Source organism: Wasmannia auropunctata, unplaced genomic scaffold, assembly GCF_000956235.1.
Source record: "Wasmannia auropunctata unplaced genomic scaffold, wasmannia.A_1.0 LD333512.1, whole genome shotgun sequence".
Lineage (NCBI taxonomy): Eukaryota > Metazoa > Arthropoda > Insecta > Hymenoptera > Formicidae > Wasmannia > Wasmannia auropunctata.
In genome coordinates this window covers 1-23,294 of record NW_012029378.1, presented here as the reverse complement: position 1 = coordinate 23,294, position 23,294 = coordinate 1, and the positions used below count along the sequence as shown (strand labels likewise).

General features: G+C 33.0%; 5 protein-coding genes across 10 annotated transcripts; 1 reads left to right on the top strand and 4 right to left on the bottom strand.

Annotated features, from left to right (window-relative positions):
* Window positions 1-2,719: 2,719 nt before the first annotated feature.
* On the bottom strand, window positions 2,720-5,640 carry LOC105459830 (translation factor GUF1 homolog, mitochondrial). The gene is made up of 7 exons (XM_011706130.1): window positions 5,379-5,640; window positions 4,491-5,297; window positions 4,170-4,406; window positions 3,715-3,980; window positions 3,311-3,525; window positions 3,003-3,215; window positions 2,720-2,903 (listed from the first exon to the last, which is right to left on the bottom strand). Exons 1-7 carry the CDS (start codon window positions 5,456-5,458, stop codon window positions 2,778-2,780), a joined length of 1,944 nt encoding a protein of 647 aa, XP_011704432.1. The 5' UTR covers window positions 5,459-5,640; the 3' UTR covers window positions 2,720-2,777.
* Window positions 5,641-5,736: 96 nt separating this feature from the next.
* LOC105459829 lies at window positions 5,737-8,347 on the top strand. The gene is made up of 4 exons (XM_011706129.1): window positions 5,737-6,597; window positions 7,064-7,448; window positions 7,537-7,815; window positions 7,917-8,347. Exons 1-4 carry the CDS (start codon window positions 6,117-6,119, stop codon window positions 8,128-8,130), a joined length of 1,359 nt encoding a protein of 452 aa, XP_011704431.1. The 5' UTR covers window positions 5,737-6,116; the 3' UTR covers window positions 8,131-8,347.
* A 119-nt stretch (window positions 8,348-8,466) lies between these two features.
* Window positions 8,467-12,048, bottom strand: LOC105459828 (probable cytochrome P450 6a14). 3 transcript variants are annotated; one of them, XM_011706127.1, is made up of 6 exons: window positions 11,755-12,048; window positions 10,850-11,222; window positions 10,105-10,630; window positions 9,502-9,723; window positions 9,106-9,357; window positions 8,467-9,027 (listed from the first exon to the last, which is right to left on the bottom strand). In XM_011706127.1, exons 2-6 carry the CDS (start codon window positions 11,180-11,182, stop codon window positions 8,834-8,836), a joined length of 1,527 nt encoding a protein of 508 aa, XP_011704429.1. In that variant the 5' UTR covers window positions 11,183-11,222; window positions 11,755-12,048; the 3' UTR covers window positions 8,467-8,833. The 3 variants fall into 3 exon arrangements, with proteins under 3 accessions (XP_011704429.1, XP_011704428.1, XP_011704430.1); XM_011706126.1 differs by lacking the exon at window positions 11,755-12,048 and adding an exon at window positions 11,437-11,615; XM_011706128.1 differs by lacking the exon at window positions 11,755-12,048 and adding an exon at window positions 11,437-11,617 and having other exon boundaries at window positions 8,895-9,027; window positions 9,106-9,287.
* Window positions 12,049-12,986: 938 nt separating this feature from the next.
* Window positions 12,987-18,536, bottom strand: LOC105459826 (probable cytochrome P450 6a14). Of its 4 annotated transcripts, none has more exons than XM_011706122.1 (6): window positions 17,716-18,536; window positions 15,162-15,526; window positions 14,427-14,952; window positions 13,926-14,147; window positions 13,490-13,741; window positions 12,987-13,342 (listed from the first exon to the last, which is right to left on the bottom strand). In XM_011706122.1, exons 2-6 carry the CDS (start codon window positions 15,492-15,494, stop codon window positions 13,170-13,172), a joined length of 1,506 nt encoding a protein of 501 aa, XP_011704424.1. In that variant the 5' UTR covers window positions 15,495-15,526; window positions 17,716-18,536; the 3' UTR covers window positions 12,987-13,169. The 4 variants fall into 4 exon arrangements, with proteins under 4 accessions (XP_011704424.1, XP_011704427.1, XP_011704426.1 ...); XM_011706125.1 differs by lacking the exon at window positions 17,716-18,536 and adding an exon at window positions 16,719-17,109; XM_011706124.1 differs by lacking the exon at window positions 17,716-18,536 and adding an exon at window positions 16,474-16,694.
* A 227-nt stretch (window positions 18,537-18,763) lies between these two features.
* On the bottom strand, window positions 18,764-23,294 carry LOC105459825 (probable cytochrome P450 6a14). Its single transcript, XM_011706121.1, has 7 exons — window positions 23,217-23,294; window positions 21,581-23,071; window positions 20,990-21,328; window positions 20,239-20,773; window positions 19,639-19,860; window positions 19,221-19,472; window positions 18,764-19,106 (listed from the first exon to the last, which is right to left on the bottom strand). The coding sequence occupies exons 3-7, from the start codon at window positions 21,320-21,322 to the stop codon at window positions 18,934-18,936; spliced, it is 1,515 nt and encodes a 504-aa protein (XP_011704423.1). The 5' UTR covers window positions 21,323-21,328; window positions 21,581-23,071; window positions 23,217-23,294; the 3' UTR covers window positions 18,764-18,933.

Below are 23,294 nucleotides of genomic sequence, written 5' to 3'. Positions count from 1 at the left end.
TGTTACACCTGGATTTACGTGGGCGAGACGGTCATTATTCGTCGGTACCGTATTGACAGCGCGGTACCGAGATAATAATGATTCCGTTCGTCCACCGAAGACAACCAGCCATGATTGAGTTTTTAGGGCATTATGCAATAAAATAAGAAATATATTAGTTAGTCACAGTTGTGTTTATAGATCTACGTTTATTAACGAAGAGATGAAGATTTGCGCCAGTAAATGGCGAGACGATATGTGTCTCGGAAGAAGTGGAGAGAGAAGTGATCGGTCGATGGATGGAGTCGCGCGCGAAGTCTCGACGTCGGTGCATTTCACCTGTGTATGTCTTCTTTGCAGAATACTTCTACCCAAACTACTCGACTGTAGGTTGCCGAACAAAAAAAAATTTAAGGATTATTTCGAAACTCGAGAGGTGCAAAATTGATCTTGAACGCGTGCGTTCTCCATCTTTCCCCGCTACGTGTCGCATCCTGTCGAAGACTGTTACAGCCGCGGCTTTGGAGTATGATCCCGATATAGCGTTGACCCGCAGCGCGACGTAGCGTGTTACGCATGTAAGGATGATTTTGTCGAATAAAATTTTGTTCTCTAAAGGGACAGCGTAGCTCATTTGTACCACCACGATTTAAGTAATCTGCGAGAAGTAAAGTGAAAACGTCAAAAAACATATATGTATGGTACATCGAACGTTTTATTTTCGAAACTATAGAAGAAAGTTTTCAATGAAGTTAGCAAACACCAAAAATAGAAGGAGACTATATTTATTCTAATATATCTCTGATTTAAGAATACAAATTTTTTTCTTGATTCAATGTGATTGTTTCTCGAAATTATAAAAGAAATGAAATAAAAAGCAAACTAGTATTTTTGAACCATAATTAAATGTATAAATAATAAATTAAATTTATATTTCGAAGATTATTTGTATCTTTGAAAAGTAAACTTTGATTTCTATTAATTTCTTAAATAAAAGTAAAAAAGAATTCTTTAACTATAAATTAAACTTATTTTTTAAAGATTATTTGTAGCTAGAGAAAACTGTGTTTTTATCAATTTTATAGACAAAGACTAATTATAAATTTAATTACAGATCAAACTTGTATTTCGACGATCATGCATAGATTAATTTAAAAAACTGGGATTAATTAAAAGAACTTCTATTTAATTCCTTAGATAAAGAAAACTATAAATTAAACTCATTTGTATTATTTTTCTAAGATTATTTGTAGCTTGAAAAAACTGAATTTCTATCAATTCATTTTAAATTACTTGTTCTACACTGCACAATATTTAACAATCCTTCGTTTCAGTCGTATTTCTTATCATGTATTCGCTCTTCGTAACAAACGCGTTTCCGCCGAAGAGTGTGACGAACGGGCACTTTAAAATCGCCTACGCTATGTTTACTTAATTCTCGTCGCAGAAGAAGTAGAAGGAGCCGCTTCAATGGTGTAATCATGCGACTTGTTACACCGCGTATTAAACGTAATTGAAATTATCTTGTAACTAGAAATTGTCGTTAATTAACAAACCGCACTCTTGGCACCACGTTTTGTTGATTAATTTTTGTTGTGTCGCAATCGCAAATTGTTTTTGCAGCACATGGAAAAAAGAACAACCAATTAAACGTAATCATCTTTCTTTTTTTTTTCTAAATCCCTCGTTAAATCTCGTAATTGAAAAGCAATTAAATTTAATCCCATGCGATATACAGTGCAATTCTGTTAAAAAAATTTAGACAAAAAGAAAAATCTTAATTATTATACTTATTAGTATCTTTGAAAGTGTTCTTTTAATTTTAATTGCTTGTAATTGGAAAATAATTAATCAGTGCTTCGAATTTTAAATAATAATTGCTCTTTATCTTAAATGTATTGTATATATATATATATATATATATATATACATACATATACAACTAATTAATAATTTTATAAAAATTTTTATAACTCTGTCACAATTTACACGCGGTTAAAGTATAATAATATCCTATCTTAAAATTGCCGTGTTACCTGCGTTGAAGCCTCTTTTCCCAATGTTTAAAAATTTACATCTTCCAGAAAAATAAAAATATACACTTCTTTCTAGGCTCATCTTAAAGATGAATTATGTGGCTATTTTTAAAAAATCGTGATTTTATTTAAAAAAATATAAAAAATCGACCTAGGTCAACTCCTACTGCCTACATGGTCATTCTTCGATTTTGACCCAAGAAATTTTTCGGAAAAATTTTTATTGCAGAAATCGAAAAATATAAAAAATCGATTTAGGTCAACTCCTACATAGTCATATATCGATTTTGACCCGAGAAATTTCTCGGAAAAATTTTTATTGCAGAAATCGAAAAATGTAAAAAATCGACCTGGTGGTGTGGTGGTGAATGATGGTGGTGGGTAGTGGTGGGTGGTATTATATATTATTATTATTGTTTTAAACATGCATTTTATAAAATGCCTACACATTGCAGTGTAAAAACGTCAATATTAGAAAAAAATACAATTGAGAAATTTTTCACTTTTCATGTTTCTACGTCACAGGGAAAAAGTTACCGAAAAAAGTTACCTTGCTTTCTGTTGAAAAATTTGAATTGAAATTTCTTGTGTTATCTTTCGATAAGATATATTCCTAATAATTTCGAGGTTTTACAATGGTATTAAAAACGTGCTTTTAGAAAAAAGATAGATTATATAAATTAATAAATAAGTTTCACATTGAATATTTTTATAAATGTTATTATTTTGTAATAGGATATTACATTAAATATAAAATTGCTGCTATCTTTTTAATACGCTTATGAAAGTGTCCCGTGGTAAGGAAATCTTTCCTATCATCTTCATTTTCTTCTTTCCTTCCGCTTGCTGCGCCAACAATTTTTTTCTTCTAGTAACATCACCACCGTACTACAAAAGAAAAAGAAAAACAGATGCAAAATTTAGTAAAGTAAGTCTTGAATTAAAAATCTGTTCTTATTTTAAGATGTAAAGTGTACATTTACTTACTAATTTTGCTGTCACATCCTTTCTGTAGGGCTTCAAAGTTTCCCTCGCGATCACTTTATTTCCTACTGCTGCTTGAATCGCTATTTCGAAAAGCTGTCGTGGAATGGTTTCGAGAAGCTTGACACATAGCTTCTTACCTATCTGAGATGCTTTCGTTCTATGTACAATTGTGCCTAATTCTTCTACCACAAGTCCATTTAACAAAATATTTATCTAAAATTTGTATATCAAAGAAATACTTCAGTTAAAAATTCAACCTTGCGCAAGAATAATTTGTCAATAGTTATACACATCTATAAAATAATTACCTTTACTACGTCGGACACTTGATAGTCACAATCTTCGTAATCAAAACTGGCGTAACCAGAACTTATGCTCTTCAAGGAATCGTGAAAATCGAGAATTACTTCATTCAGTGGCATCACATATTGCAGCATGAATCTGTCCTTGCCAATAGGCTTGGTCAGTTTTTCTAATCCTCGCTTCTCCCAGCAAAGTGATATAATTTCTCTCATGTATATATCTATACATTTTATAAAGCATTAATCTAAAAGTATTCAATAAAAATAAAAATAAAATGGAAATATTATCGTGTCTCTCTCTTTCTCTCTCATCTCTGATCAAAGTATTCAATGTATTTAATTTGTTTTCTTCATTCTGTATTCTTAAATTCAGTTCCGAATGAATTAAAGTGATGTTAAATCGTAAATACCTGGCGTAATGACAGTCGCTAGAATCATAGGCTCGTAAAATTCGGTGACAATTTGGGGGTCTGGAAAATGCACTGGATTATTAAAAATCACTGTGTCGCCTTGATATTTCGTTATGTTTTTACTGCCGAAAATCTTCGCTCTGTAAGTCACTGACGGTGCCGTAACTATCGGTTGTGCCCCGTATTCCTGTTCAAGACGTTGAATAAAGACCTCCATATGTAATAAGCCTAGAAAGCCGATTCGCCATCCCCTTCCAAGCGCAGCGCTGTAATTTTTTTGTCACGTTTTATCAACAGGACTAACTTATATTTTGTAACAATGAAGAAAATAAACTCTAAAATTAAAGTGATAAACTTTAGAGTTCATCTTCTCCGTTTTCACAAAATATAAAATGCGGATTAGCTCAGTGCAACGAGCCCTTCCATTTTAATCTTACAAATGGTATAATTTTTACCTTGACTCTAAAACGGCATTTACAGCACTGTCATTTAGAGCAAGCTTGTCAATAGCTGCTTGCAAAGAGGGGAATTGTGACTGATCCATTGGATACACTCCTGCAAACACCATTGGCTTCGGTGGCTTGAATCCTTCTAAGGAATCAACAGGCTGATGCCGCAGATGTAAAGTATCACCAATGTGGGCCTCCTTAGACTTCATGTTGCACGAAATAGCGCCTACTTGTCCAGCAAATCTAGGATTACATTAAACAGCACGCAAATAAAAAAATTATAAAATATATAATTGTTTCAATAAAACAAGAGTCATACCCACTCACATTGTCTTTACATTTTCTGTATGGGGTCTAAGAAGGAAGATACTTCGAATTTCGTACGACTTTTTCATATATGCCGAACTAATTTGTTTGCCGACCGACAGCGACCCATCTTTCACATAAATCAAAGAAATCGTCCCTTTATGCTTGTCGTACCAGCTGTCGAAAATCAGCGCTCGGAAGGGCTTGTCTCTAGCCACCGTGGGCGGTGGAATTCTTTCAACAATGGCATCCAGAACTTTCTCGATACCAGTGCCCAGCTTGGCGGATATCTTGATAACGTCCACATGTTCCACATCGAGTAGCGTTTGCAACTGCTCCTTGACCTTCTCGGGATTAGCATTCTTCAAGTCCACCTTATTAATTACCGGTATTATCACGAGATCCTTCTCTCGCGCCAGATAATAATTGGCCACTGTCTGCGCCTGCACGCCGTCGTTAGCGTCGACCAGCAGTACGACACCCTGACAAGGCGCCAACGACCGATGAACCTCGGCCGAAAAATCAACGTGACCGGGCGTGTCGATAAGATTCAGGAGGTACCTCTTGCCGCGATACGTATAAAACAGCGAGGCCGTTTGCGCTTTCACAGTGATCCCGCGTTCTTTCTCCACCTGAAGATTATCCAGGACCTGCTTGCCAGAATTTATCTTTATGGCACCTGTTAATTCCAACAGTCTGTCCGCTAACGTACTTTTACCGTGATCAACGTGCGCGACTATGCTAAAATTGCGAATATCTTCGACTGGCACGTCGTACTCCACGTCGGATTGCGTGGAGAAACGCCCGCTTGACAAATACGTCCACCTTCTGGAAAAAAAAGTATAGTTAATTCAACGTTTCATAAGCTTTTTTATTTTAAAATTAAGATTATTGAATAATTTGTGTAACCTTTGCAGTTTGAAAAGTCTTGCATTGCGGACGGTACGGATGATTTCGGTGCACAATAAATTCAACACGGCGTTACGCATTTTTATACGTGCTATATTATGCAAGATAAATCAATCATGCGACAACTCTTGTCACGCTATATTTCGGATAATTCGCAGCATTTTCTTTCACGCGGAGTAAATGTTTTCCACACTTCCCTGAAAACATAAGAATTATGTCTGGATTCACTCGACTACTCGAAACGATAGATATACATATACGACGATATAACGCCTCTATGTGTACGAACGTTAACTACGTAGCTATGTCAACGAATATTACCAACACACCGACACCAGAGAGAAGCATGCTTCTCTCTTAGTTCTTTTTTTGAAAACATGGAGCGCTAGTGTCCGGGGGAGATCGCCGGTCCCACGCAAAAGGTCGGCGTGGCCGCTCTCACGCTTCTCTCTGTCATGACTTACGAGCGGTAAACAGCGGTTATGTGGTTATGACGGCCATGACGGCCGGCGGAGTTGTAAATATACGCTCTTCTGTATACTTCAACGTTTCTTTTTACATTGTGAATTAGATTGTAATCGGTGTTTAACTTTATCACAATATTCACGTTTTACACACCGAGATTTGCTAAAAACATTGCAAGACTCTTCTCACAATTTTCTCAACAAGTCATAAGAACAACTTTTCTCCACAATACATGTGTGCCCTGCGTCAATTTGACGTGCTCGTTTAAAGAGAATGAGTACGTGCGACACGGAGATTTGTGGATTTCTCGACGTCAAATCGACGGGAAGAAGGTACGTCGCGCAGAGGGTGAGAAAGAAGGGCCTGTCCCTCTCGAGAGTGTGGAAACGATCGTGGTGCTCGATGAGACAGCTGGGACCCGGTCTCGGCTTGCAAGTGCAATTCGATCAGAAGCTCGGCTGCGGTCATGACAACAACGCTTCGAAGCAGAACGAGAAGCATGGCTCGGTGGTGATACCACCGGGTGCTGTCGTACATCGCATTAGCTCCAGAACGAAGCAATTCGCGTTCAGCGTATCGCCAGCGGTCGACAGGAAGCCTCTGCTGTCATTGTCCGCCAACTCGGAGACCGAGACGCAGCGTTGGATGGCGAATATCAGGCACTTGTTGAAGCCCAGAAGGCACTCCTGCGTCGAGAGATCGTACGACGTATCCATAGTCGACAACGAGCATTCGAAGGCGGCAGACTTAACCGGTCGGTGTAACTGCGCTCGGTAGCTAGAGAGATTCTGTAATTTTTACGCCAGGAAATGGATTAAAATATTTTTTTTTTATTGAAATGGATTGAAATTTTCTAAACCATGAATTGAAATGAATTGGCCTTTATAGAAATGCATTTATTTCTACGAAGGCCAATCAATTTCAAATCATTTTAATCCATGATTTGAAATTTCAATCCATTTCCATTTAGTGAGCAGTTTTCACCAATGTAGATTAGCTTTAATTTCGGTTCAACTTACTCTTTATCTTTGCCTAGTTCTAAGAATTAGAACACTGCCATTATTGTTACATGCTCATTGCTCACGTATAATATATGGTAAAAAAATACAACAATATAACGATGACTGTTGTTAGAGAAAGGATTACAGAATATATCTAGCAGATATCCTGTTTTGTTTGTGAATATCAATGTTGAATATCAATTTTCATTTTTTTGATAGGTTTATACGGAGATCTAATCGCCAACAAGACGGGGATTTTCATTAGAGACGTCAACACAGGGGAGATAGTCAAGACTTTCAAGTGGACAGAATTCACTCAGTTCCACTTAATGACAGCAGGCCGTCCGGAAGACGTGAAGCGTATTTGTGTGATACATACTGGCAAGGAATTTTGCTGTGGCATCGGAGAACTCTACGTATTCTGTCTTGAGGCTAGTAAGTTGCTGCAGGATTTGGTAACACAGGGTCGTGGTCCGAAACGACGAAGATCTTCATATTCTGACGGCGAGAATCTCGAAACGGTGGGACGCAATAGAATCAGCAGTCTTCCTTCGCAGTTAAAAAGTAATCCACCGCTTTGTGTCCTTAATAGAGACGCCAATTGGTACGTATACTTGTATATAGAAAATTAAGAGTAACAGTATTAACATAATTGCGCATAATTTTTTATCTGAAAAATTTATGATAATCAGTTTAAGGACATCGATCGGCAGTAAAGCCGTAGAGAATCTATATCAATTGGAACCTAATCCGATGTACAGCGAAAAACTTGATTCCTACAATCATAGAGAATCGAATGTTTCTATCGCCTCGGGAATTTATGAAGAAATTAGAGACGACATTTGTTCTCCCAAGTCGTTCACTTCCAATGAGTGTAAGGATACAACTGGACTTTCGTGCAATTTGCAAATGGAACCTCCGGCACTACCACCACGACAGAAGGAGAGATCGGAATACACAGAGGAAGATAGGTTAGTAATATTTCGTTTAGTTTTAAATCGCCTCCTGCAAAAGGCGTTAAATATAAAATTAGAGCAATTAAAATGAAAAGACTCAATTTTTCTTAAAACAGGATGGACGCAGAACAATATTCTTATCCAGAAATTTCCAACCATTTTGAAACAAGATCACAAAATATAGTATGCACGCAAGAAACTACTCTCACAGATAATTCCTATGTTCCAATGTTACTTCAAGAGACCTCAATTCACTCGAGAGACCTCAATATGCTTGAGTCCGATGTCTCGGAAAATTCAAGAGAGAATGATTACGTAATTATGCGATAACATTACAGGATCTAAATACAATTAAGGTAAGAATTTTAAGAAAAATTTAATAAATAACGAAAACTATAGATAGTATACGTATGTATATATAAAAAGCCGTCCAAAATATACCAGGTATTTTATCATTTTTTATATTCTATGCTAATGTACATATAGGAAATAGTTCGTTTAAATTTAAAAAAAGTTTAGATAACACTTGACATATCTTTCAAAATTATTATGCTCAATATTGTTGAGTCGATACATTTTTATATTTCTGTAAAAAAAGACAAAAGCGAATGCAGAAAGAAAACAGAAAACATAATAAAGATAACAAAAATCTTTATAACAATGAAGTGAAATAATATAATGTTTATTAAATGCCTGTTTTTTAAAATATATAATTTATAAGCTGTTTCATGAAAGTTTTTGAATATAACAAATATTTTATCACAAATGCTTGCAAATGTATTTGATAAGCGCAAATTCTTGCATTTACTTTTCATGTGTCATTTTGAATATATAATAGAGCGCTTACTAAAAATAATACAGAAAATGAGTTTAAAAGCGATTATATTAATTTACGCATGTAAGAGCATATATAATTAATTAAATTTAAACGATCTAATTATTGACTCTGACTAGTGTCGCAATGAGATATTATAATACAACGATATCAATAAAATTAATAAATATTGTATTGCAGTCGGAACGGTGGTTCCTGTTATACAATTTGATCTTCACTATTTTTTTGATTGATTTTGATTATTTTCAAGTATATTCCATTTTTTGATGTAGTTACAAACGTTTCCTCATTACGGATGTAGGGTATTTCTGTTTTCTCGCAAGGTTCGAATTTGTAATGTCGTAGTAACTTTAAAATCCCAAGAGTAACCTCATAAATAGCAAAACGAGAAGCTGAAAATAAAAGAAAATTGCCATTACATAAGTCGGATCGAGATAAAAAAAATGATACTTAAATTTATTTCGCTGTACCAATGCAATTCCTTGGTCCATCACCGAAAGGTAGAAAATACATCGGGTGCCTATTTTGCACAGCCTTCTCATTAAATCTTTCTGGATCGAAGATATCTGGCTCTGGATAAATGTTCGGATCATGTTGAAGCGCGAAAACAGGAATCCATATATATTGGCCTTTCGGTATGTTAGCTTTGACACTGTCGAAAGTGTAATTCGATGTCGTTTTTCTCGTATAAAACATCATAGGAGGGTACTTTCGTAAAGTTTCTACATTAAAAATCATGACAAATTTTGAAAATGCATTTATACGTGTCAAAGAATTACTCGTTAGTTTTAACAACGATAAGATGATGTAATTAATAGGTATCTCATATTTTCATTTGATTTGACTTTTGTCTTCGAGCAACGTACCTTTGAAAACCTTATTCAAATAATCCATTTCCTTGATGTTGTCATACGTTAAATTACCATCACGTTTCGTGTATTCCTCGTTAATTTCTTCCCGTAGTTTGTTTTGTACTTCCTGATTCAAAGCCAACTCGTAAACTAAATTGGACATCACTGACGATGAGGTTTCAAAACCAGCGGAGAAAAATAGGAATGCTTGAGAAGCTATTAAACTATCGGTGAAATCTGAAATGCGAATTCTCTTTTGCGTACTACCCATGCTACTAAACTTAATTTTCTATCATTAATTGTGACTAACAATTAATGATAAAATTTAGTTACTTGTGATTGATGACAAAGTTATTAATAATGATGTACGACCAATTGGTAATGTTAATACAAAATTTAACGTTTTACTCTTTATAGAATTATAGAATATTATAGAATTATACTTTAAAGTTACATTATAAAATTATATGAGTTTAATTGCTGTTTTATAATATAAAATTTAACGCATTTTATTTTATTGTGATAGAATTACACTTTGGAAACGCGAACTCATATAGTTTTCCGTCTAAAAAGATCTATCTTCGCGGCAAAATAATAATGAAGGCAGACAGTATTTACCGATATCGCTCATCTTATCCGAACGTTTTTTAAAGTCGCGTAGTATATCGATGAAATCATGCCTGACAATATTGTTCTTATCCCTGTACTCCATGCTGTCAATGACGAGACGCATGAAGAACGAGGTGATCTCCGTATCCGGTAAGATGTAACCAAGGACGTCGTAAAACCACGGTGAGAATTTCTTGATTTTATCTCGTATGAGATCCGACCAGGGCGGATGGAATACGTTTCTTCCTATTCTGCGAAATTCGTTATCCTTGAGCGACAGGGCGTTTATCTCGAGGCCGAAGGCGCAGCTACCGATAACGTCGGTAGTGTATTTGGCCATCAGCTCACAACACTCTATAGGTTCATTCTTGTTCGCTAATTCTTCTGTATGATGCACAAGGTGATCGGCACAATCTGATATTAACGAGAACATCTCCTTCAGTTTACGTGATGTAAAAATAGGCGACATCTTGGCCCTTAACGGTCGCCATCTCTGCGGATTTAAATTGAAGAGATTCTGCGACAGCGGCTCGGCCTGTGAAATGATGAAAATAAAATAATAAATCGAATAAAATTATCAATATCAAATTCTTTTAATTATAAGTTACAGAAACTTATTTGAGAAGCACATCCAAATTAATTTTCAATCAGTTTCTTCATTCGAAAAATATAAGGATATATTGCATAACTCTTTGCGCAAAAACGCGTAAAATCTTGTTTAGACTTTGAAGGCAACAGCTTGAAGTGTTCGCACCTTCTCGTGAGTGGTGATTCCCCTGTCGGCGAACGTTGGGAAATCTTTGATAAATATATTCTTAATTAGTTCTGGATCTTTTACGATAAGAATGGGTGTCCTCCAAGTGAATATCCCAATCAATGGTTTGTCTTTGTAGTCTGTGTACAGTTTCAACACATAATCACCCAAAGTTTCTTTTCGAAGTAGAAAATCTTTTAAATTGCCAAATCCCGGTATCGGTCGTGGACCAGGTACGCCACGTGACTTCCAGTAATCAAAGTTTGACGTGAGGTAGTAATAAAGAGCGAGAATTACGGCGGCGACGCTGCATAGTATTTGAAAGGGTTCCATTGTTCTGCGATTGTCGATCGATTATCATGAACAATCTTTACTGAAAGAAAAGAAAAGAAACAGTATTAAATATATTTCCGTCTTGAAAACTTATTAAATTCGATAAAATTCAAACGAAATATATCTCCAGTGAGATGTAATAATGTTACGTCAAATATTTCAAATTTCACGTAATAAAATACATAAGGTTCGAATGATGTAGCTATAATGTTGTCATTAAATAATAGAGGAAACGAAATAAGAAAAAGATTTACATTTGTCTGAATTTTATTTCTTATAATTTTGCAATATTTTTAGAGCTTCAAAAATTTATAGCTTGTGCAGTAAGGAAAGAATAGTCCAAATATTAATGCACAGTAGTATACAATTCAAAATTGTTTTATATTCACAACCACATCGAGAAGCGAATAACTCTCGTATATGAGATCACATTTATAAATATCATTCCTACTTTAGCAACGAAAGAAATGTATTATGCTATCTTGTGTATTCTATGCTAATATGCGTGCAGTAAATAGCTAATTAAAATTTTAAAAACTTAGATAACACTCGGTACCGCATAAAAAACTTACACTTAGTGTTCACGAGCGCGCGTTGCCTTGGGAGTTTTGATGGTTTAACAGACGGCTGTTGCCCCTTTATACTTTTTTTTTTGTTCAAGAAATATATTTACAGCAAGGTGGAGTTAAACTCAATTTTATTTTACGTACACAAGTAATATAAGTCTTAATAGTTTAACAAGAAATTTACAAGATTTTCGCGCGTGTCTTGCAACTTATAGAGCGACTGAAATATATTACGCGATCCTTTTGTCTTTGAATTTTTACTGAAGAGTGAGCGGTCATTTCAGCGCGGCCCCCCTTTTATAGAGTAGCTGCCAGCGACGGTTCTACCTATTTGTGCAAACAAAGAATGCGAGGCGAGCTTCCTGTTTTTCACATGGCAATATTTTCAAAAAATACGAATTCCTGCGCGGTTTGCAACACTTAGTCTCGCATAAAAAAACTTAATATGTTGCCGAATAGATGATTCGAGTTTTTATACTCTTGCAAAAAGAATTAAAAAAAATAAATGACGAAACAAATAATATAAAAAAGGTGTATAAACGCAGATAAAAAAAAACACAAAATTTAATTAAGAAACAATTTTACTTGTCTGACACATCAACGAAGTCATTCCTGATGATATTATTTGTTTCTCTGTAATAACTGAAAGACCTTGATATTCAATGTCTCGAAAAAAATTCCGAAAGAAAATGACCGTGTAATTATATAATCACATAAATAATTAATGTAAGGATAATGAGACAGTACAGCCATAAATAGTTGAAATAAATATGACCATTCAAAACACACTACCTTATCGCCTTCGATATCCTATGCTAATATACGTATGTATAAAAAATAGCTCATTAAAATTTAAAGAGCCTAGATAACTCTTTGCATACAAAACTATTATACTCCAAATGTTCTTAAATCGATACGTTTCTATATTTGTGTAAAAAAGTACAAGAAACGTGTAAAAAATTAAATAATATACGCAGAAAAAGTAAATAAGGTAGAAAATTACAATATATAAAAGTTTTATAATAATCGAGTGAAAAAATAAATTTAATATCAAATTAAAATTATACAAGAGGACAATGTTAATCTTAATATCTTATAATTAACAAAAGAAATGCCATTTCTGATTAATTCACAATGAACTATTGTAATACATGAAAGTTTTTAAGTAGAACAACGTAATTAATATAATTACTACTTGATTGACGTCACTACGAGAAGTTACTATATCATACCAGTAAAATTAATAAGTACCATCCCTTACAGCACAAAAGTCAATGTCATTATTTCAGCACTGCAATATTGTTAGCTCTGTGCTGTATGAGATAGTTGGACTAGTAATTCTAATTATTATACTACTACAGGATTTTCTTCACCATTTTTATGCATCTTTTTTTCATATAGCAGAGTTAAAAATTTTTTAATTAAGCTTGATTAATTTTAATCATTTTCAAGTATATTCCGCCTTTAGGAGATAATACGAACGCCCTAGGATTAGATATGTAGGGTATTAGAGTTTTCTCGCAAGTCTCGACTTTGTAGTTTCGTAGCATCTTTACAAGTCCCACTTTACTCTGATAAATAGCGAAGCGAGCACCTGAAAATAAAATAGCAATTATATAAATTATACATCAAGATTTTCGATTAAAAATATTCTTAGCTTTAATTTAAAATAATTTTGAGTAAAAATATTTTTTATTGTGAAGAGAAATAAAACTTGACATTTAAATTTATTTCACTGTACCGATACAATTCCTTGGCCCGTCACCGAAGGGTAGGTAACACATCGGGTGTCTGCTTTGCACAGCTTCGTCATTAAATCTTTCCGGGTCGAAGACATCTGGTTTCGGATAAATATTCGGATCTTGATGAATAGCATAAACAGGAATCCATATTCTTTGCTTTTCCGGTATACTAACTCTGGTACCATTGAAAGTATAGCTCGATGTCGATTGTCTCATAAGAAATATTCCTGGCGGATATTTTCGTAATGTTTCTGTATGCATTAAGATATTGAATTATGGAAGTGCATTTATATACATGAAAAAAATTACAATTAGGTTGAAGCTTATTAACAATGAGGATATGTTATATAATATATAACTTTCGCTGAAAACAAAAATAACGGCATATCTGTTTTTATTCGTCTCTTTCTTTAACTTTCTCTCTGAATGACGTACCTTTGAAAACTTTGTCTAAATAAATCATTTGTTTTATATTGTCGTGTATCAAATCTCCGCCATGTCTTGCATAGGCTTCATCAATTTCTTCACGTAACTTGTCCTGTATATTCTGATTTAACGCTAACTCATAGAGCGCATGGCTAATAGTCGTCGACGAAGTTTCAAAGCCAGCAATGTAAAATACAAACGCTTGGGAAGCTAGCAAACTGTCTGTTAACTCTAAAATATTATATTTTCTCATTATATAATAATTACTATTTTAAATTTTTATCTATACAAATTTGAACTATTTTATTTATTAAACACTTCATGTATAATAAATTGATTATGATTAAAATATTCTTGTCAATATATAGCTATAATAATTCATAAAAAACAAAAGTTATTTATATTGTGATTTATAAAGTCATTTCAAGCAAAAATTGTATGGTTTTTATTTATTTGAGAAGTTTTTCTATAACAGCAAAAACAATACACGTAAAAATAATTCATACGTACCAATATTACCCAATTTATCTGGATGCTTCTTTAATTCGCGTAACGTATCAACGAAGTCATTTCTAGTAATATTATTCGCTTCTCTGTAGTCTATATTTTCCGTGATAACGCGTACGAAAAATTTGGTAAATTCTGTTTGCGGTAAGATATAACCGAGCATATTATAAAACCATGGAAAAACTTCCCTGATTCTTATTCGTAACATATGTGTCCAGGACGGATTGAATATCTTCCTTCCTATCTTGCGAAATTCGCTGTCCTCGTTCGACAGTGCATTCATATCGATGCCAAAAGCGCAACTACCGATAACATCAGTCGTATATTTGGCCGTTAGCTCGCGACATTCTATGAGATCGTCTTTGCTCACTACTTTTTCCATATATTGGACAAGGTGGTCGGCACATTCTGATATTAAGGATAACATCTCTCTTAATTTACCGGATGTAAAAACAGGCGACAGCCTCATTCTCAACGGTCGCCATCTCTTTGATTCCAATGAGAAAAGATGTAGCGACAACGGCTCAGCCTGCAATGTGACAAAAATAAAATTGTAGTCAAGTGAGTCAGTTCGTAAACGAATTAATAAATTACTATGCTCATTATTAATAAATAAAAAAATTGTAATCATAAATTTAGCTTACAATTAAATTTTACTGAATTACAAAAATACTTTTTGAGACTTCTCGAAGCAAATCTCACAATTTGCTTCAAGTATCATCATTCAGAAAATCTCACCCTTTCGTAGGTAGAAAGTCCTCTGTCTGCGAACTTAGAGAAATCTTTGATAAGAACATCCTTAATTAAATCTAGATCTTTTACAACAAGAATGGGTGTCCTCCTGGCGAATAGTCCAATCAATGGTTCATCTTTGTAGTTGTTATACAAGTCCGTCACATAATTACCCGCGGATATGTTTGTTAATATAACATCGCGTAAATTACCAAATCCCGGTATAGGCCGTGGACCACGAACACCACGTGACGTCCAAAAGTCATATGTCGACGTGAAAAAATAATAAACAGCAAAAATTAATGCGGTAATTCCGCATAGAATTTCGAAGAGTCCCATTATTTAAAAATTGCTGATCACGATTAATTTTACTGAAAAAAAAGAGAAAATATTCTGTTATATAAACATTGAGAAAGGATAAGCTATTCGATTCAAACAAAAACATGTATTTTTGCATAAAATACATGTATTTTTGCATAAAATACATGTTTAAGCTATAAAACTTGATGAAATTGTATCGAGATCAAAGTGTTTCAAAACTGGAAAATGATTGCAAAATCATCTTTTATAACATTGTAATATTATGGCATGAATATTATTTTTTAAATAATATGAAATAATAATATTGATTAAAAAAAACACGTCACTAAATGTTATATCAGTCCTATTATTTATGAATGAAGATTAAATAATGTACGCGAAAAAAAGGTGAAATGCCGATCGTATAATTGCAAATGTTTGTTCGAAAAAGTCTCAACAAATACGTACATATATATATATATATATATATACGCAAAACGTTGTATCATCAAAGCTCATAAATTACTAAAAAAAATGAAGTAATGTGATTAATTATTACATAATAGAACGCGTTTAAATATAATACATATTACATCGTGATATGAAAATCATCTTAAAAGATGTTGAATTCTAAGACGTAGAATTTGTAGAATTTATTGCCAGTAAACAAATAAGATTTTGTAATAAAAATTAACACGATGATCCTATGATCTTTGTTACGTGCTGATTATGCAGTCTCAGTTCAAATTGTTATTTAAATCGAGAAGTTTCGCTTAATGTTAATCAAGGCGGAGTGATTTTGATATCTCCCGCGATGTTGTAATAGATGAAACAGCAAGAAATTATTTTTTCATCTTAACAAAGCCATGAGACAACGTTCTTGACCCCGGACGGTGTATCTATAGCAGTAAAACTATTAAATCGCTAGAAATTGAAAAACTCGCTGTTAGAAAGCTCGCCGATTGATTACAATGATTTGTAAAACACGATATAACATTTGAGAAAATGAATATAATACCGTACACCACTCGACGTTGATATTATTTTATTCGTCACACAATAACGTTTCAGAGAGAAAAAAAAGTCGCGCCGGAAAATTTACGGAGAGACCAGTTTCTCTCTATTTTTTCATACGAAACGATTCCACTGGGCTTTACAGTCTCTTCGTCTGTACGATAGTGAATGGACGTGTAATGTTCTCTTAACACACATGGCGAGAATGAAATTACAAAAATTTGTTCTTTTTATTCTTTGCGAAAATACCTATTCAATATTGTGGAATAAGTAATGAACGGAACGTTCTTGAATGCGTAATACGGTATTGAATATGAACTGCGCGTCCACGTATCAGTTCGTGAGTGCGCTTGTACTAATGATACTACAATGTAACTGAAATTTAATATTAATTGTTCGCCGTTCAGTTTGTGGAGAATTATAGGCGGAGAAGACGCGGGCAAATATGATAATTTGTGGAATATGATAATATCTTTGGCATTCATCCGCATTTGTCACTCGAGGACGTCACACTGCAAGTAGCAATAATAGTTTCTCTTAGATTAGATAAGATCTCGTGACATTTCACTCGTGCATAATTATTCGAGAGCGTTGCGAAACCGTGAGCGAAACACGATCGACAAAAGAGGGTAGAAGTAAATTTGTAAAATACTGATATATTTGTAATATACAATAAATTTAGTCTATTACAAAATACAATTAACGATATTTCCAGTATGTTGAAAACGTAATTTTCAGGAATTTATCACTCGACACGGATGAAAACGGACGACGCGTGAAAATGCACGAAATGCGAATATGCGCGAACGCGAATTCGTAGGAATCGCGGATTCTTTAAACCGGCTGTTTTCTTTCTATATCGAACTAATTACTGTACGCAATTGCCACTTAATACGAACTGAGCGAGCGTACAGCATATTAAGCGGCACGGGCGGCCGCGACGCGATTTTATACATGCGGCAGGAATTGTTAATATTTTTCACGTCGCCAATAAAAGTGTGACTACGATTGACAGTTTTGAAATGACCCTAAGGCTATTGTTTTATTCATCACATAACGACATTTCAAAGAGGAGAAAAATCTACGCCGGAAAATGGCGAGATTAATTCCTCCCTACTTTTCCATGCGTCAGTCGGGCTTTTCGGTTTTTTTCGTTTGATGATAATGAACGGACGTAAGGAAGCGACTTCTTTCAACACACATGACGAGAATAAAATTACAGAATTTATTCGTTTTTTTTTCTTACCGAAAGTGTCAATTCGATATTGAAATAAGCAGTGAACGTGTCTTATTTGAATGCACAACACGATCTTGCATGCAAACTGCGTTCGCAACAATGCAACATATCAGTTCGTATCAGCTCATATCAGCTCGTAAGTATACTGGCTTATACTAGCTTATACTAGGATGCGACTGGAGTTAATATTAACTTGCTGTCCAAGTTATAGGCGGAGGAGCCGCAAGTGAATATGATGAGTTATGAAAATATTAAGTCTTCGATATTCATTGCCGTCCGTCTTATCACATTGATCGAGTTAGATTCTGTAAGTAGCGATCTAATAAAGTCTCAGTCGATTAGATAAAATCTTGTTATTAACGAATATTAATGTACAAACATCGGCGGTAAGCAATCGCTTTTTTAGCCTCAAATCCCATTTTAAATTATCTTGATTATAAGATGAATATCGAATAAATTAGAACATACATTAGAACATACATACATTAGAACCATTTATTTAGTAAATAATTCAGATTAATTATATTAGCTTCTCTCAAAAAATAACTACATCTGAATGATAATATGGAACTTTATGATGAACAAATTTCACTGAAGTGAAAGAAAGGAAAAAGAGACAAAATAGAAAGCAGTACAATTTTGCAATTAAAATATTTCGTCTAGCATTTTAATAGAAATGCAGAGTCTTTTATCAGATGTTTAAGAGAACACAAAGAATGCAAAATATCTTTACACTGAAATTTTACTGTTAAATACGTTAAATAAAATAATTTAAGTCACATTTATTAAATATAATTATCAACAAAACTTTTGAAATTTAATTATTCGCGAAACATAAATTGAAAGATTTTAATATACTCTAGTCCAATGTTTCTTAAAATTAAAATAAATTTGAATGAAAATAATTATATAATCACGCGACAATATTATTTTATATAAATATCAATTATAATTAATGTAAGGATTAAATAGTAAATTAAATAGTAAATAACAAATATTAATGTATAGAAAATAGATCATTAAAAAAATTAGATAATAATTGATAAAACGTCTTGCATACATATGACTAATATAATTGATGAGATATTATAGTACGACAATATACTAAAATTAATATCTTTATTACAATTATAAAGGAATAGTGATTTTTATTTATTATAATATATTGACAGAGATTTTCTTCACTATTTTTATGCATGTTTTTAAAAGAGTTTGAAAGAGTTTAAATTAAGTTTGATTAACTTTAATTATTCTTAAGTATATCCCATTTTTTGGCGATAGTACAAAAATGTTTTCATCGATCACATAAGGTATTTGCGTTTTCTCACAACATTCGATTTTGTAGTTTTGTAATATCTTTATAATACCAAGTTTAGTCTGATAAATGCCAAAGCGAGCACCTAAAAATAAAAATCGGTCATCATATATAAATCAGATTACGATTAAAAATATTCTCCAGTTGAAAATGGTGCGAAGACAAAGGAGAGGTGATATTAAAATTTATTTCATTATACCAATGCAATTTCTTGGTCCGTCACCGAAGGGTAGATAAACCATCGGATGCCTGCTTCGCACAGCTTCCTCATTAAATCTTTCCGGATCGAAATCATTCGGTTTTGGATAAATATCGGGATCTCGATAAATAGCGTATATAGGAATCCATATCCTTTGGCCTTTCGGTATGCTAACTTTGGTACCATTGAAAGTATAACTCGATGTCGTTTTTCTTGTGAAGAAAAATCCAGCTGGATATTTTCGTAAGACCTCTGCGTTCAAAATAATGCAGTTATAAATGCAGTATATATAAATGTATATATATAGTTATAGTTCTATTAATTATGAGATTAATTATATTATGATATCATCATATATCATTGCAAAATGTTTCTTGATTACCCTTTTCATATTTCAATTTTTTTTCAATCGACGTACCTTTGAATACTTTATCTAAGTAATTCATTTTCTGAACGTTTTCATATGTTAAACTGCCACCATATTTTGTATATTCCTCGTTAATTTCTTTACGTAACCTGTCTTGCACTTTCTGGTGTAAAGCTAACTCGTAAAGCGTGTTGGTCATTGCCGTCGACGAAGTTTCATAACCAGCGGCAAAAAATATGAATGCTTGTGAAGCTATAAAACTGTCGGTAAATTCTGAAATGCGAATTATCTCATTTAGTGTATTATAATTAAATAACTTCATTTTCTACCAAATATAAAAAGTGTAACTAATTCAACTAACTTAACTTAATAAATTAATATACAACCAATTGATCGTCGCTGGTAACGCAAAATTTAACGTATACTTCACTTTACTGTTATAGAAAATCAAATATAATTATAGAATATAGATTGTTAAATGTAATTATATTTTTAAGTTATATCATAGAATTATACGAGTTTATGACATAAACAAGTAATTCTCCACGTATAGAAAATTTTCGTATAATAGACAGCAAAATAATAACGCAGATAATTTCAAATTAAATAAAAATTATGGGAGACTATTTTTTTAATTAAATTAATATTTACCAATATTGTTCATTTTGCTTGAATTTTTTTTTAATTCGCGTAGCATGTCAATGAAATCATGCCTAACAATGTTATTTTTATCTCTGTATTTCATACTATCCGTGACGAGACTTATGAAAAACTTGGTGATCTCCGTATCCGGCAGGATGTAACCGAGAATATCGTACAAGAGTGGTGAAAAATTTTTGATCCTCGCTCGTAGAAGATCTGTCCAGGGTTGATGGAATACGTCTCTTCCTATCCTGCGAAATTCGCTCTCCTCGTTCGACAGAGTGTTCATCTCGATGCCGAAGGTGCAGCTACCGATACAGTCGGTCGTATATTTGGCCGTTAGCTCGAGACACTCTATAGGCTCGTTCGTGACGTTCCTTCTCACTAATTTGTCTACATGATCTATAAGATGGTCAGAACACTCTGATATTAACAAGAACATCTCCTTCATTTTACGGGATGTAAAAAATGGCGTCAGTTTCGGCCGTAAGGGTCGCCATCTCTCCGGCTCCAAATTGAAGAGATTTTGCGACAGCGGCTCAGCCTGCGATGTGACAGAAATGTAAATCGATTAAATTTAGCTCAAAAAGTCAACTTCTACCAATTTGAAACTTGCTTGAAACTTCTCGGAACAACTCTTACGATTTTTAATGAGTTTCTCCATATTCAAAATTTATAAAGGTCACAGAATTTCATAAAATTTTCGCAAAAAGTGCGTATATCATTTAGATTTCGAATGCAATAGCATAACAGTTCGCACCTTCTCGTGGGTGGTGAACCCTCTGTCGGCAAACGTGGAAAAATCTTTAATAAAGATATCCTTCATTATCTCTAAATCTTTTACGATAAGAATGGGTGTCCTCATAAAAAATATCCCGATGAATGGTTCGTCTTTGTATTCGTTGTATACTTTTGTCACGTAATCACCTAAGGATATTTTTTTAAGCAGAACGTCTTTGAAAGTACCGAACACTGGTATAGGTCGTGGCCCAGGAACTCCACGTGATTTCCAAAAATCGAAGGTCGACGTGAAGAAATAATAAAGAGCGAGAATTACGGCGATGATGCCGCACAATATTTCAAAAATTTCCATTATTTTCTGAAAACAATGTCTTATTAATTAAATTTCCGTTTTAATAAATTAAAAACTCGATAAAAATAAAATGTATTTTCAATGAAATATTACATTAACTGTTGACTACATTAACTGAATGTTACATTAAATATTTTCAATGTATAAAAAAAATACGCCTAAGTCTTAAACAATTAGAATTATCACGAGATAATAAATAAAACAAAATAATGAAAACAGTTTTTGTAACTTATGTTATATCAGTGATTTGTAACTTACTTTGGAAAAATGAGAAAAAACCGTTCAAATATTAGTACACAATAAAATCCTATATTTTAATACCCGCATTAAGAACTAATTTTATTTCCGATAGAAATAGTTAAAATACCACTTTATTTTTAACAAAAGAACTGTCCGAATGTTACGATGCTATCGCCTTTTGTATCTTATGCTAATATACGTGCGGCAAATAGCTAATTAAAATTTTAAAAAATTAGATAACACTCGCTGCTATCTTGCATACAAAACTGTTACAATCTTCCTGTTTACGTTGTTATTTTTACATAGTTGAGAATCGTGTGGGCAAAAAATTCCTACGAAGCGCTTTATTTTAGTTTGCTAAGTACAGGTATTTGAGGGTTGCTGATCACGAACTTATACATGCGCACAAAGTAGTATACTTGTAATAAATTAAAAAATAATATTTTGCAATATTTTACAACATTTTAGCATCCTAGCTTTTATTTGTGATAGTTTTCTTATTTCCGAGATTTATTAGAAAAATATTATATATATTTCAATTATATTAGACGTATTATATATTATTTAGACGTATTTTCATTGATAAAAGATGTTAAAATTATAAAAATTTTGAACATGTAATTGTGTGGATGTACTAGATTTGTATATTTATTAGATGTTTTATTTAATTTCCAATATTTTATACATTTACACTTTCATAATATGTAATGTAAAAAATATGTTTGATAAAAAAGAGAATGATAAAAAAGTCAATTTTAAAATATTAGACATTATATTGTTCAACACGGATTTTGGCACTTAAATCCGGCAATCAAAACTGATTTTGAATTTTTTTTCCGTATAATCCGAAACCGAAAAGAAAAGTAGTGAATTGGCTTAAAAAAAAAAAACGATGTCAAAAGTGCAAAAAACGTTTTTGAACACCTATATAAAAATAACACGAGCTAAAACCTTCTAAGTGGAATGAAATGAAAATTTGTCTTTTTAAACTTAAAATAACAAAAAATAGTCATATTTTCTTGCTTATTTGACTTTGTTTTTTTTTTTTACCTAGAGCTAATTCACTTTTCTCTTCGGATCCGGATTCTATGGAAAAAACTTATCGAAACTTTCATTACTTAAACGCTTGAAAAAAAAATTAAAAAATATTGAATAGTATTATTAAAATATGTATGTAACCATAAATTTAAAATTAAATTATAATCCAATTTTAAATAAACTGATATTAGATGTTAATGCATAATAACATCAAGAAAATTAATTACGATTATAATAATTGGAACAATAACTCCTATCGTTACATTCTTTCATTGTGCTTCTTGTGAAAAAGCTTAAATTAAGTTCGATTAATTTTAACTATTTTCAAGTATAGTCCACCAACAGGTGCTAACAGAAATGCCTTAGGATTGTTTACGTAAGGTATTTGAGTTTTCTCGCAAGTCTCCATTTTGTAATTTCGTAGTATCTTTACAAGTCCAACTTTAGTCTGATAAACAGCGAAGCGAGCCCCTAAAAATAAAAAACGATTATGATATAAAATAGACCAAAGTTTCCGCAGATAGATAAAATAGACTTTGAGTTTCCGCAGATTAAAAATATTTTTTAGCATGAAATAAAAGGAAAATATACGATATCTAAATTTATTTTGATTTACCAATACAATTCCTTGGTCCGTCGCCGAAAGGTAGATAAGCCATCGGGTGTCTGCTTTGTACAGCTTCGTCATTAAACC

What these genes read in the sequence shown, in the direction of transcription:
- LOC105459830 (XM_011706130.1), bottom strand. Translation starts at nt 5,458, where the DNA reads ATGCGTAACGCCGTGTTGAATTTATTGTGCACCGAAATCATCCGTACC. An exon ending in AGACTTTTCAAACTGCAAAG is followed by an intron (nt 5,298 to 5,378) that starts GTTACACAAATT and finishes TTTTTTTTCCAG; the next exon opens with AAGGTGGACGTATTTGTCAA. An exon ending in AAGTGTCCGACGTAGTAAAG is followed by an intron (nt 3,216 to 3,310) that starts GTAATTATTTTA and finishes TACAAATTTTAG; the next exon opens with ATAAATATTTTGTTAAATGG.
- LOC105459829 (XM_011706129.1), top strand. Translation starts at nt 6,117, where the DNA reads ATGAGTACGTGCGACACGGAGATTTGTGGATTTCTCGACGTCAAATCG. An exon ending in GAAGGCGGCAGACTTAACCG is followed by an intron (nt 6,598 to 7,063) that starts GTCGGTGTAACT and finishes TTTTTTTGATAG; the next exon opens with GTTTATACGGAGATCTAATC. An exon ending in GAATACACAGAGGAAGATAG is followed by an intron (nt 7,816 to 7,916) that starts GTTAGTAATATT and finishes TTCTTAAAACAG; the next exon opens with GATGGACGCAGAACAATATT.
- LOC105459828 (XM_011706127.1), bottom strand. Translation starts at nt 11,182, where the DNA reads ATGGAACCCTTTCAAATACTATGCAGCGTCGCCGCCGTAATTCTCGCT. An exon ending in GAATCACCACTCACGAGAAG is followed by an intron (nt 10,631 to 10,849) that starts GTGCGAACACTT and finishes ATCATTTCACAG; the next exon opens with GCCGAGCCGCTGTCGCAGAA. An exon ending in GGATAAGATGAGCGATATCG is followed by an intron (nt 9,724 to 10,104) that starts GTAAATACTGTC and finishes TTCGCATTTCAG; the next exon opens with ATTTCACCGATAGTTTAATA.
- LOC105459826 (XM_011706122.1), bottom strand. Translation starts at nt 15,494, where the DNA reads ATGGGACTCTTCGAAATTCTATGCGGAATTACCGCATTAATTTTTGCT. An exon ending in AGATAAATTGGGTAATATTG is followed by an intron (nt 14,148 to 14,426) that starts GTACGTATGAAT and finishes ATAATATTTTAG; the next exon opens with AGTTAACAGACAGTTTGCTA. An exon ending in CGGGCCAAGGAATTGTATCG is followed by an intron (nt 13,343 to 13,489) that starts GTACAGTGAAAT and finishes TTTTATTTTCAG; the next exon opens with GTGCTCGCTTCGCTATTTAT.
- LOC105459825 (XM_011706121.1), bottom strand. Translation starts at nt 21,322, where the DNA reads ATGGAAATTTTTGAAATATTGTGCGGCATCATCGCCGTAATTCTCGCT. An exon ending in GGTTCACCACCCACGAGAAG is followed by an intron (nt 20,774 to 20,989) that starts GTGCGAACTGTT and finishes GTCACATCGCAG; the next exon opens with GCTGAGCCGCTGTCGCAAAA. An exon ending in CTTAGATAAAGTATTCAAAG is followed by an intron (nt 19,473 to 19,638) that starts GTACGTCGATTG and finishes TTTTGAACGCAG; the next exon opens with AGGTCTTACGAAAATATCCA.